This window comes from Chiloscyllium punctatum, chromosome 44 (genome assembly GCF_047496795.1).
Source record: "Chiloscyllium punctatum isolate Juve2018m chromosome 44, sChiPun1.3, whole genome shotgun sequence".
Lineage (NCBI taxonomy): Eukaryota > Metazoa > Chordata > Chondrichthyes > Orectolobiformes > Hemiscylliidae > Chiloscyllium > Chiloscyllium punctatum.
The window spans coordinates 20192073-20206203 of record NC_092782.1 but is presented as its reverse complement, the minus strand read 5'-3'; the positions used below and the strand labels follow the sequence as shown (position 1 = coordinate 20206203).

The 14131-nt window shown below is 45.7% G+C and overlaps 1 protein-coding gene across 3 annotated transcripts in view; it reads right to left on the bottom strand.

Moving 5' to 3' along the window:
- The window catches only part of LOC140466786 (dynein axonemal heavy chain 3-like), a 601941-nt gene that overhangs the window by 192124 nt on the left and 395686 nt on the right, over positions 1-14131 (bottom strand). For all 3 annotated transcript variants that reach the window (XM_072562421.1, XM_072562422.1, XM_072562423.1), the window contains 5 exons: positions 13818-14056; positions 12380-12529; positions 2211-2430; positions 1489-1602; positions 1236-1385 (listed from right to left, as the gene is read on the bottom strand). In XM_072562421.1, coding sequence (XP_072418522.1) covers positions 1236-1385; positions 1489-1602; positions 2211-2430; positions 12380-12529; positions 13818-14056 — 873 coding nt within the window. The remainder of the gene's footprint in view (positions 1-1235; positions 1386-1488; positions 1603-2210; positions 2431-12379; positions 12530-13817; positions 14057-14131) is intronic.

Below are 14131 nucleotides of genomic sequence, written 5' to 3'. Positions count from 1 at the left end.
GTCGATTCTCCTGCTCCTTTGATGCTGCCTGACCTGCTGCACTTTTCTAGCAAAACATTTTTCAGCTACAATAAGACATTGACAGGATGCAGAGCTGGGCAGAGAAGTGGCAGATGGAGTTCAACCTGCATAAATGCAAAGTGATCCATTTTGGAAGGTCGAATTTGAATGCTGAATACAGGGTTAAAGACAGCATTTTCGGCAGTGTGGAGGGACAGTGGGATCTGGAGTCCACGTACATAGATTCCTCAAACTTGCCACCCAAGTTGATAGGGTTCTTAAGAAGGTGTATGGTGTTTTGGCTTTCATTAACAGGGGAATTAAGTTTAAGAGCCACGAGGTTTTGCTGCAGCTCTATAAAACCCTAGTTAGACCACACCTGGAATATTGTGTCCTGTCTGGTCTCCTCATTATAGGAAGGATGTAGATGCTTTAGAGAGGGTGCAGAGGAGATTTACCAGGATGCTGACTGGATTGGACGGCTTGTCTTATGAAGAGAGGCTGAGTGAACTAGGGCTTTTCACACTGGAGAGAAGGAGGAAGAGAGGTGACTTGGTAGAGGTGTACAGAGTAATGAGAGGCATAGATAGAGGAGATAGCTAGAGACTTTTCCCCAGGGCAGAAATAACTGTCACGGGGGGTCATAATTTTAAGGTAATTGGAGGAAGGTATAGGGGAGATGTCAGAGGTAGGTTCTTTATGCAGAGAGTGGTGGGTGTGTGGAATGCACAGCCAGTGGTGGTAGTAGAGTCAGAGACATTAGGGACATTTAACCAACTGCTGAACAAACACATGGACGGCAATAAATTGAGGGGTGTGTAGATTAGGCTGATCTTAGATTAAGATAAAGTCTTAGCACAACACCAAGGGCTGAAGGGCCTGTACTGTGCTGTAGTGTTATATGTTCTGTGTAATAGTCAGTTTTAATAAATGTCTTGGATTTTTCAATACCACAGCATCCAGTTTCTAATGCAATGGGAGACAATATACGCAATGTTGTAACAGGTAGAACATCCTGCTGGAGGCAAATGATAGGATCAATAATATTCGCAAAGAACAATTTGCTAAAGAAGGAAGTACATCAAATGAGGATGGAGGAAGTTCTCTCAGTTAGACAAATCATGGAGAAAAGCTGACCCTGAGGGTCAAAGGTAAAGGGTCAGCAAGCCCATACTGACGCAATGATGTTAGCGTGGCATCAGCATGGTAATCATTCTAAGGACACTTTTACTAACCTTCACAATGTGGAAGAATAGCTTTCTATCTTCAGTGTTCACCAATCGGTCGCAGAAGACACGATAGACCTCGTGGATCCAGAGTCTCATTAATTTATGATCCCCTTCGATTCCTTGTGGAACACAATCTGATTTTAACAGGAGCAAACCCTGAAATAAGGACAGGTATATTCAAGTTAATGGGATAATTCACAACATTCTGTTTGGTGTCACCTGGATCATTCCTGTAGTAATTGCTCTGAGATCATGTTACCTGAATCACCCGGGAGAAATCTCGGAGACTAAAGATGTAATGTGATTTAGAAGGAGTCGGGAGGAAATTTTCCAGTGCTTGGATGTACACCTCTGTTGTAGCCCAGACCAGAATCTGCAGAAACAGATACAGTAAGAACAAAACTATTCATATCTGTATACAGGACAACCTTACAATGTGAACCACAGCGAATCCCAATCACCCAACTACAGATATTTCCACATGACCTATATTTACATCGCGCCTTTCACAACCTTGGAACATCCCAAAATGCTTTGCAGCTCCCAAAGACCTTCTGAAGTGCTGTCGCAATTGTGTTGCAGGAAACAGGGGAATTATTGTGGGCATAGCAAGGTCCCACAACTGGCAAGGCAATAATGACCCAGGTAATCTGTTTCTCACAATGTTGATTCAAGGAATTAATATTGGCAAAGAAATTCCCCTGCTTTTCTTCAAAATAGTGCTTGTGGCAAACGTTGTAGATGTTAAATGGGGTCTCAGCATAGCACCTCATTCATACTTCTCCAGTTATTTCCAAACAGCAGAAATGTGGAGGCTGAAGGAGCTCAGGAAAAGACTGCTCTGAACTGAATTTAAAACATTTCCAATGATCCTGAAGTGAGATGAAATCTTGCCTCACAGTTGCCTGTTGCAACTTGACAAACAGTAGTTAGTCATAGTTTCATTCTCTGTAGTGCAATTAGATTTTGGTAATTTCTTACCCTGGAGTATCTCTTCAAGGAGACATCGAATCCCCTACTGAAGTGCCAGTCCACCACAGGCTGGAAGATAGTCTTCATGGTTTCTTCACTGAAAGTGTCGATGGTGATAATATTGAAGTGTCGGAGGCAGCGTGGAGTGACAGTTTGCCGCCCACCACCAGGGGGGGCCATTGCTGCCACTATGGACATGTCATGGACTGGCAGAATGCTCGTGTCTGTCCTGTAATCACATGAACACAGACTTCAGAAACATCAGCACACTCTCATAATAGATGACAACAAAGGGGCTTTTGTGGTGCAGTGATGAAGTCCCTATCTCTGACCCAGGGGATGTGGGTTCACATTCCACCTGCCCCTGAGGTCATAGAGTCATACAGCATAGAAACGGACTCCTTGGTCCACCTCGTCCATGCTGACCAAGTTTCCCAAACTAAACTAGTCACATTTACCTGTGTTTGGCCCTTAACACTCGAAACCTTTCTCTAATCATGCATCAAATGTCTCCCAAATGTTGTAACTGTACTTGCATCTACCACTTCCTCTGAAAGTTCATTCCACATATGAAATAGCCCTGTGTGAAAACATTGCCCCTAAGGTTCCTTTTAAACCTTTCACCTCCCATTTTAAAGATATTTCCTCTAGCTTTGAATTCCCTTACCATAGGGAAAAGGCTTTGGCTACTCATCTTATCTGTGGCCCTCGTGATGTTATAAACTTCTATTAAGGCACCCCGACCCTCCCATGGTCCAGGGAAAAAAGTTCCAGCTTATCCAATCTCGCTGTATAACTCAAGCACTGACACCCCCTCCCGGTAATGGTAACATCCTTGTGTGTCATAACATCGTTGATCCGAATGATTAGAAATAAATTACATTGCAACAAGTGCTGGCCTCGTGAACTGTATAAACAAACTTTTTAACGTGCATTGCATAGTTAAAAAGAAAGCTATCAATCAAATCAAGGTCTTTCAAACAATAGCTATCTATGTGCATATTGAGGGAAAATATTTCCTTTGGTGTTTTTGCAGATCTGGGGATGGAGGTGCTGAAAACATAGAGCATTAAAACTCGAGTCAGGCTGGTCAGCTGGTCAGCTGATGTTTGTAAACACTTCTTCATAAAACAGCTGGAAATCTCAAAACACAAATTAATGTTTACTGGTGCGCATCCTTCCACAAATAGAGTTTCTGTACAAACCCTTCATGGTACTGAATACCATGATCAAATCTCCTCTCACTGTTCTTTTCTCTCAGGAAAACAGTCCCAACTTCTCCGATCGCTCTACATGACAAACATTTCTCCTCCCCGAGACTATTCCTGTGAATCTTTGCTGCACTCCTTTGTTTCATCCCAAAGTGCAATGCTCAGATGCAATATTCCATTTGAGGCCAACCAGTGCTTTGGGCAGGTTGAACATGGCTTTAGTTTAGGAGAAAGGGAGGACTGCAGATGCTGGAGATCAGAGCTGAAAATGTGTTGCTGGAAAACCGCAGCAGGTCAGGCAGCATCCAAGGAGCAGGAGAATCGACGTTTCGGGCTTAAGACCTTCTTCAGGAATGAGGAAGGTGTGCCAAACAGGCTAAGATAAAAGGTAGGGAGGAGAGACTTGGGGGAGGGGCGTTGGGAATGCGATAGGTGGAAGGAGGTTAAAGTGAGGGTGATAGGCCGGAGTGGGGGTGGGGACAGAGAGGTCAGGAAGAAGATTGCAAGTTAGGAAGGTGGTGCTGAGTTCAAGGGTTGGGACTGAGACAGGGTGGGGGGAGGGGAAGTGAGGAAACTGGAGAAATCTGAGTTCATTCCTTGTGGTTGGAGGGTTCCTCCAGGCGTCGTGTTGCCATGGTTTAGCGATGGAGGAGGCCAAGGACCTGCATGTTCTTGGTGGAGTGGGAGGGGGAGTTGAAGTGTTGAGCCACGGGGCGGTTGGGTTAGTTGGTCCGGGTGTCCCAGAGATGTTCTCTGAAACGTTCCGCAAGTAGGCGGCCTGTCTCCCCAATATAGAGGAGGCCACATCGGGTGCAGCGGATGCAGTAAATGATGTGTGTGGAGGTGCAGGTGAATTTGTGGCGGATGTGGAAGGATTCCTTGGGGCCTTGGAGGGAAGTGAGGGGGGAGGTGTGGGCACATGTTTTGCATTTCTTGCGGTTGCAGGGGAAGGTGCCGGGAGTGGAGGTTGGGTTGGTGGGGGGTGTGGACCTGACGAGGGTGTTGTAGAGGGAGTGTCTTTCTGGAATGTTGATAGGGAGGGGAGGGAAATATATCCTTGGTGGTGGGTCTGTTTGGAGGTAGCGGAAATGTGGGGTGGTAGGTGAGGACCAGTGGGATTCTGTCCTGGTGGCGATTGGAGGGACGGGGTTCAAGGGCGGAGGAGCAGGAAGTGGAGATGCGGAGAGCATCGTCAACCACAGCTGAGGGGAAATTGCAATCTTTGATAAAGGAGGCCATCTGGGTTGTTCGATAGCAATCGGTATTGGAATTGGTCCTCCTGGGAGCAGATATGGTGGAGGCGAAGGAATTGGGAATATGGGAAGGCATTTTTACAGGGGGTAGGGTGGGAGAAGGTGTAATCTAGGTAGCTGTGGGAGTCGGTCGGTTTGTAGTCAATGTCCGTGTTGAGTCGGTCGCCTGAGATAGAAATGGAGAGGTATAGGAAGGGGAGGGAGGAGTCTGAGACGGTCCAGGTAAATTTGAGATCAGGGTGGAAGGTGTTAGTAAAGTGGATGAACTGTTCAACCTCCTCGTGGGAGCACGAGGTAGTGCTGATACAGTCATCGATGTAGCGGAGGAAAAGGTGGGGGGTGGTGCCAGTGTAACTGTGGAAGATGGACTGTTCCACATATCCTACGAAGAGGCAGGCATAGCTGGGGCCCATGCAAGTGCCCATGGCTACTCCTTTGGTTTGGAGGAAGTGGGAGGATTGGAAAGGGAAATTGTTCAGAGTGAGGACCAGTTCAGTCAGTCGAAGGACGGTGTCAGTGGAAGGGTGCTGGTTGGTACGGCGGGAAAGGAAGAAGCGGAGGGCTTTGAGTCCTTCGTGATGAGGGATGGAGGTGTACAGGGGCTGGATGTCCATGGTGAAGATAAGGCATTGGGGGCCGGAGAAGTGAAAATCATGGAGGAGGTGGAGGGTGTGGGTGGTGTCCCGAACGTAGGTGGGGAGTTCTTGGACTAAGGGGGAACAGGACCATATTGAGGTATGCAGAGATGAGTTCAGTGGGGCAGGAGCAGGCTGAGACAGTGGGTCGGACGGGGCAGTCAGGTTTGTGGATTTTGGGCAGGAGGTAGAAACGGGCGGTGCGGGGTTGTGGGACTATGATGTTGGAGGCAGTGGATGGGAAATCCCCTGAGGTGATGAGATTATGGATGGTCTGGGAGATGATGGTTTGGTGGTGGGAGGTGGGGTCATGGTCAAGGGGGCAGTAGGAAGAGGTGTCCGCGAGCTGGCGTTTAGCTTCAACGGTGTAAAGATCGGTGCGCCAAACTACTACCGCGCCTCCCTTGTCTGCCGGTTTGATAGTGAGGTTGGGGTTGGAACGGAGGGAGTGGAGGGCTGCACGTTCCGAGGGTGAGAGGTCGGAGTGGGTGAGAGGGGTGGAGAGGTTGAGACGGTCAATGTCGTAGCGGCAGTTGGATATGAAGAGATCAAGGGCGGGTAAGAGGTCAGTACGGGGTGTCCAGGTGGACGGGGTGTGTTGGAGGCGGGAGAAAGGGGTCGTCAGAGGGTGGGCGAGAGTCTTGGTTGGAGAAGTCGGCGTGGAGGTGAAGGCGGCGGAAGAATTGTTTGATGTCTCGCCGCGTGTTGAACTCGTTAATCCGGGAGCATAGGAGGATGAAGGTGAGGCCTCTGCTGAGGACTGATCTTTCATCCTCAGAGAGGGGGAGGTTTGAAAGAATGGTGAAAATATAGCAGGGCTGGGAGCTAGGACCTGGTGTGGGGCTGGAGCTGGGAGTGGGGGCGGGGTTAGGTGTGGGGGCAGAGTTAGGTGTGTGGGTGGAGTTAGGCGTGGGTGGGAGTTGGGCGTGGGGGCGGAGATCGGCGTGGGGGTGGAGATGGGTGTGGGGGTGGGGTTAGGTGTGGGGGCAGAGTTAGGTGTGTGGGTGGAGTTAGGTGTGTGGGTGGAGTTAGGCGTGGGTGGGAGTTGGGCGTGGGGGCAGAGTTAGGTGTGGGGGTGGAGTTAGGTGTGGGGGTGGAGATGGGTGTGGGTGCGGAGATCGGCGTGGGGGTGGAGATCGGCGTGGGGGCGGAGATCGGCGTGGGGGTGGAGATGGGTGTGGGGTGGAGATGGGTGTGGGGGTGGGGTTAGGTGTGGGGGCAGAGTTAGGTGTGTGGGTGGAGTTAGGTGTGTGGGTGGAGTTAGGCGTGGGTGGGAGTTGGGCGTGGGGGCAGAGTTAGGTGTGGGGGTGGAGATGGGTGTGGGTGCGGAGATCGGCGTGGGGGTGGAGATGGGTGTGGGGTGGAGATGGGTGTGGGGGTGGGGTTAGGTGTGGGGGCAGAGTTAGGTGTGTGGGTGGAGTTAGGCGTGGGTGGGAGTTGGGCGTGGGGGCAGAGTTAGGTGTGTGGGTGGAGTTAGGCGTGGGTGGGAGTTGGGCGTGGGGGCAGAGTTAGGTGTGTGGGTGGAGTTAGGTGTGGGTGGGAGTTGGGCGTGGGGGTGGAGTTAGGTGTGGGTGGGAGTTGGGCGTGGGGGTGGAGTTAGGTGTGGGTGGGAGTTGGGCGTGGGGGTGGAGTTAGGCGTGGGTGGGAGTTGGGCGTGGGGGTGGAGATCGGCGTGGGGCTGGAGATAGGTGTGGGGCTTTTGTTTTCAAGGCATCTGTTTAGTAAGCATTTACCCGTCCCTCCACATCCCCAAGTCGCTGCACCAAGACTCCCCTTAGAATTGTATTTTTTCATATTTTGTCATTGGATGTGCCAGCATTTATTGTTTGTCCCTAACTGGCCTTGAGAAGGTGAGGGTGAGCTGCCTTCTTGACCAACTGCAGTCCGTGTGTTGTAAATAAACCCAGAATGCCCTGAGGGAGGGCTCTCCAACTTTGACCCAGCAACACTGAAGGAATGGTGATACATTTCTAAATCTGCTGCCCTTATCATTCTAGAATGAAGTGGTCATGCATTTGGAAGGTGTCTCCTTGGAGAATTTCTAGTGTGCATCTTGTAGGAAGTACACAGGACAGCCAATGAACATTAATGGTGGAGGGAATGAGTGTTTGTGATGTGATAGAAATCAATTGGGCTGTTATGTCCTGGAAAGTGTCAAACTTCTTGAGTGTTGTTGGGACTACATCCATCCAGGAAGGTGTATTCCATCACACTCCTGACTTATACTTCGTAGATGATGGGCAGGCTTTTGGGAAGCAGGGGGTGAGTTGCCTACTGCAGATTCCTTGCCTCTGAACCACTCTTGTAACCACTGTATTTATGTCGGTAGTCCAGTTCAGTTTTTGGTCAATAGTGACTCTGAGGAAGTTGATAGTAGGGGACTGGTGATAGTAACGCCAGTTAATTTCAAGAGATGGTGGTTAAATTCTTATCTACTGGAGATGGTCATTGCCTGACATCTGTGTGGCATGTATGTTACTTGCCATTTGTCAGACCAAGCCTGGATATTGTCCAGGTCTTGCTATATTTGAACATGAACTGCTTCAGTATTTGCGGAATCATGAGCATTATACAATCATCAGCAAGCATCCCATTTCTGACCTTATGACAGAGGGAATATCATTGATGAAGTGGCTGAAGATGATTGGACTTTTGAGGTCTTGTGCAGTTCTTCACACAACAAGGAGTGGAAATCTGAAACTCTTCCCCCAAGAAAAGTTGTTGGGGCTGCAGGTCAATTGATAAACTCAGGGCGAGATTAATAGATCATTATCAGATAAGGTCATGAACTGACAAGGGACAAGGTTGGCTAAATGAAGTGGAAGTACAGAACAACATGGTCTAATTCAATCGCAGAGCAGACCCAAAGGGATGAATGTTCTCCTTCTGTTCCTGTCTTAGATAAATATAAAACATGATGTATTATTCTAACTTGGCCTAAAGCTGAGAATCTTCTCACCGTGTTTGACTGGCCTGAACAGGGACATGAGTCATTAGTGAAATAGCTCCACACAGGCTGGTATCCCATCACCAAGTCACTCTTTATTTATACTGTCCTTGACACTGATCCAGTTCCTTCAGAGTCAGCTGTCAGAGCGAACAGAATCTCTGACACTCCTGTTCTTTTTTTCGGGAAGTACAAGTGTGTAAATCATTATTGCTGTTCCACCACCAGGAAGAAAGGAAACACCCGAGTGTTTAAGGGGAATGCTGTGTGATCAAACAGTGAAGGGGAGGGCAGGGATTAAAGCCAAATAGAGTTGGAGGGGGAAACAACACATTCCACTCCCTGCGGTGACACTCCTGTTTGTACCTGCCAGACAGGGCTCCCTCATTGGACCAGATTAACAGCCCCAATCAGGGAACTCATATTCTATGAGGTCCACCTGGCTGACTTAATTACATTCAATACAATTGGCACTGATTTGGTTAAGGTTAGCTTTCACTCTGTCATAGAGTGTGAGTAAAGAAATGAAAATTATTCCTTTTAAGCAAGAGAGGGAGACTGGTTAGCAATGCAATTTAACAAACTGTTAATACATTCTATCCAATTTTGCACCACTGCACAAAGTGAATCTTATTTGAGAAAGAGGAAGACTGAAAAAAAGAGGTGAGATGACAGAGAGACAGGAAGTAGAAAAGAGGAATAGCAGTAGATGAAAATAATTTTCAGCTGTTTTCTCACACGATGTGGTAAAGATGTGATCTCTCCGATCACCAATGACCCCTTGGGTAAACTGAGTAAGAACAAAGAAAATTTACAGCCCAGGAACAGGCCCTTCGGCCCTTCAAGCCTGAGCCAATCCAAATGCACTGCCTAAACCTGTCGGTCAATTCCTAAGCATCTGTATCCCTCTACTCCCCACCTACTCATGCATCTGTCCCGACGCATCTTAAATGAATCTACCGTGCCAGCCTCTACCACCTCTGCTGGCAACGCGTTCCAAACACCCACCACAACTAGTCACAATTGGTCAACGAACCAAAAATCAGACTAAGACCCTCATCTTTGAACTGAAATAAGACTTGTATTTATCAGGCAGATTCCTGTCCCTGACCAGACCAGCACACAAATTGACAGAATTCTCAGCTTTAGTCCAAGTTGGAAGAAGGCTTGTGTTTCTCAGGCCTGATCAATCATACAGAGCCTGTGTACATTGGTATACAGCTGTCTGATCTATATCATTGATCTTCGTTACTGAAGCAGAATTTTAAGTCCAGAACCTGTCAATACTTTGATGAAGATTTGGGATTATTAATGATTTTAATTTGGTAAATTGAGCTGTGACATTTGCCACAATAGTGGTAAAATTATGTATTGTTGATTTTCAACCACCTTTATCTGATTTTAAGATCATAAGACCTTAATAAATGGGAGCATGCATAAGACTATTCAGCCCCTTGAGCCTGCTCTGCCATTCAATAGGATCATGGCTAACTCAACATTCCTCATATCTACTTTCCTACCATTCCAATGTAACCCTTGATTCCTCTATTAATAAAGAATCTATCTGTTGCAGCTTTAAATATACACAAGGAATCTGCCTCCACAGCTGTCTGCAGTAGGGAGTTCCACAGACTCACAGTCCTCCGAGAGAAGAAATTCCTCCTTGTTTCAGTCTTCAATTGGTGCCCATTTATTCTGAGACTATGCCCTCTGGTCCTAGACTGCCCCATGAGAGGAAACATCCTCTCAGCATTTATCCTGTCCAACCCATGAAGAATCTTATATGTTTCGATGAGATCACCTCTCGTTCTTCTGAACTGCAATGCATAGAGTCCTGACCTGTTTAGCTTTTGTTCATTCAACAATCTCTCCATGCCATGAGATTTTAATGGACTAAATAATAGGTTTAAAAATTGACATTTTATAAAATGGCTGCAGTGATCACCTGCCCACAAATTGAGGCACATTCAGGAAAGTATTGTGGAATAAATTGAGAATTTGTTCAAAGACTTTGAAACCAGCCACTGAACCAGGTGAAAAAAAACATATTTCTCCTATTTCAGTTTTCACGTGTCTGATAAGGTGATTATCAATAATCATAACCATAAATTCAATTAAATTCCAGTGTACTGATTTTAAAAAAGGGGTCATAGTGAAGAGCATGGATGTGTCACTGGTTAGAGTTTATTCAAATAATTTTTTATAGGGTTGTGGTAGTTCAAATTTGCCAATGTCAATTTAGATATTTTATTGTTAACAGAGATCTGGGTAACTAACAACTCCAGCACAGATTTAAAAGAGAACACAAAGACTTCTCAACCAAACCTGGAGAAAGCGAGGGTGAAGTCTCAGTGAGTCAAAGAGCCACAGGAGAGGGTGGCAGAAGCTGAACATCGCCATAGCATCAGAGACTGAGGGGTAAGCTGATCGAAATATACAAAATTACGAGAAAAGGTGGATAGTTGGAGTCTTTCCCAGGGTGGAAATGTCACATACTAGGGGCACATGTAAGGTGAGATGGGAAATGTTTAAATGAGATGCGTGAGGAAAGTTTTTTACATAGAGGGTGATAGGTGCCTAGAACACAATGCCAGGGGAGGTGGTAGAAGCAGATATGATAGCAATGTTTAAGAGGCATTTAGTCAGATACATGAACAAGGGAATAGAGCAATATGGACTGTGTGCAGGAAGATGGGATTAGTTTTGAATGACATCATAGTCAGGCACAGACACAGTGAGCTGAATAGTCTCTGCCTGTGCTCTATTGTTCTATGCTCTATTCACCAGATGGCAGTAGTCTTCCAGAGAATTTGGAACAGGCTTGGGGATAGCCCATTCCCAACAGAGAGGGGAAAGGGAAGGGAACACACTCCACAGCAGATGACTCTCCACAGGAGGCACACATCAGATTTCCACCCACCAACATCCAGAGATCAAATCTGCAAAAAAGCCTGAATTTAGTTGCCGACACTAAGGAGAGTTTTAAACCTTGGTTAGGATGAATATACTGAAATATGGGTTGTTAAGATTAGAGTGGCGCTGGAAAAGCACAGAAACTTTTGCCCAAAACGTTGATTCACCTACTCCTTGGATGCTGCCTGACCTGCTGTGCTTTCCCAGCACCACACTCTTGACTCTGATCGCCAGCATCTGTAGTCCTCACTTTCGCCTGAATATGGGTTGTCCCAAGTTTTAAATTCATAGAATCCATACAGTATACGAAGAGGCCATTCAGTCTATTAGGTTCATACTGAAGCTCCAAAGAGCATCCCACACAGACCCAGTCCCACCCTATCTCATGGCTAATCCAATTAACTTACATATCCTTGGACACTACAAGACAATTCAGCATGACCAATCCACCTAACCTGCATCTTTGGGCTGTGGATGGAAGCTGGAGCATCCAGAGGAAACTCACATAGACTTGGGAAGAATGTGCAAACTCCACACAGTCACCCAAGGCTGGAATCGAAGCCAGATGCCTGGTGCCGTGAGGCAGCAGTGCTAACCACTGAGCCACCGTGCCACCCATTGTTAATTCAAATTGATGTTCTAAAAGAAGGATAAATGTGAAACAAGAGAGAAATATCATTCATATTTGTTTTTTTGTGACATGGATGTGTCAAATTATAGATTTTCAATTTTCAATTTCCTTCATCTGATTTTTATATCAGAGACCTTCATGAACTATATGTATTACATTGACCTCCTTATAAAGGGCTGTCCCAGTGGCTCTGCTTCTAAAACTCAATCTGTTGTAATGTAGTGAAGCACTAATTTATTTTAACATCCCTTTCTCCATTTCACAAGTTGATCCAGTAGTGGAGAATAAACAAGATTATAAACAAATCTTCAAGATATCCTGATGGTGATACTGACTAAATTGCCAGCAATGTTGTGTTATTGAAAATGGGTTCTCTTATTAACTTGGTTGATAGGGTCTACCTAAGTAAGGGCAGAATGAAGAGAATGGGATTTATGAATCTTTCTTCAACTTGGTTGTTTTGACTCCCCAAATTACAGAAGCAGCAAAACAAAAGTTGCTTCAGGAACTTTACAATAAGCAAGCCTCCTGCACTGTCGAATACGGCTGTATTGTTTCTACAGGGATATGGTGTAGCAGTGAGCTTACCTGTCAAACCAATAGCCGTGGTCTATCCATTGACGAAGCAGTTCCACTGGAGGCTGGGCTCCATATTTCTCCTTTGCTGGCATGTTAAGGTCATCAACAAAAACATAAACTCTTCTAACTTGCTGGGTCCCAGAGATAACTTTTCTCCTCCTGTTTAGTAAAATGATATGGGTGGTCATTATTCAATTGGTTTCTATGTTCAGGTGATCCATCACCATGTAGAATTATAAACAGTGGCCACATTCACGACATCGGAAATGTATCTGTCTCTCCCTCTCACTCTTTCACACTCTGCCCCTTAAATTCACTTCTACTCTCTTGCTTTCTCTTCCCACTTCAATCAGCTTCAGCATCATTGATTTGGAGTGACCCAGTATTCCCAGCACTGGGATAACTACTGAGGAATTAGTAGCTGTTAAATGCAGCAAGTTAGAAAGTGGAAATGAACTGTTCCCCAGCAGTAATACAGCCCCCTCAGAGATTCAACAACCTTCCCCATTTTCACACTGCCAATCCTTCAGGATAAACCAGGATTATCTATGATTTGAAGATTAATGCCTAAGACTCTGCTTCGGAAATAATAAAAGGAGATATGTTGTTGGACAATTCAAGACAAATTGAAAAATTACACTAGTCATTTCTAAAAATCTTCAATAAAAAATGAAAGAACTGCAGATGCTGTATATCAAAAACAAAAACAGTAATTACTGGAAAAGCTCCAGTTACCCTTCCTCCAAGGAAAGGTCACCAGACCTGAAACGTTAACTCTTATTTCTTTTCACGGATGCTGCCAGACCTGCTGAGCTTTTCCAGCAATTTCTGATTTTGTTTCGAAAATACATTCATTTTGGAAAAGAGAATAGTGAATGGTCCAATTGGATCAGTTTCTGTTCTGTAAGAACAGAACTGAGAGGTGGTTGGACATTTCAGGAAATCAATGAGGAATTGGCAGGAGGAGAGATGAGGAAGATGGAGGCAGGAGTTTACTCCTTTTACTCTCTTTCTGGAATAAACATGGGGGTTTTATCACTGCAGATTAGGCAAGGGTTATAGGTGTCTTATCGCACTGGTTACTTGCATAATCCCATGTCTTCTTGTTCATTTACACTATCCTCTAATCTATGTTCTTTACCCTTTGGCAGCTCTCAGCTTTCCCAAAGTGTCGAGGCAGATTCCCTGCTTTGAGACTGGACTGGATACCATTTGCGAATTTGTTCCTTTACCCAGTTGTATCTTTGCTTTGGAATTGAAAATATTAAAACAACAAAGTTCAACCAAAAGGACTCTTTCTCACTCCAAAACAGCTCCTGGTAAAAGCATTAGCTCAGAGTAGAATCACAGATCTGATTCCTTCAATTTCATGCTCAGTCAAATGAAACCTTATTCCCACTGCAAAAAAATTCAAGCTGATTATTTGATGATCAATTAGTATGCATACTTTTCTTGCTGTGTGAGGATGATCTCCTGGGTTTGATTGGCTGTAGTCTGTGCTGAGAAAGTGATTTGGCACACAGTATATTTTTGGGCCGTGAGATTTCGCAGGAATCTGTTGCTGATAGCTGTCTTGCCAGTGCCTGTGGGTCCTACAAACAGCAATGGCTTATTGTGCAGCAACAATCTCTCAAGAAAATACGTCTGCATCACTGTCTCCGTGGTGTCAACAATAATGTCATTTAGCTGCAGGGACAATAAAAGTATAACTTTAGGATGACATTAATAAACAGAAACTGGTTGTTACTGAGGAAGAACAAA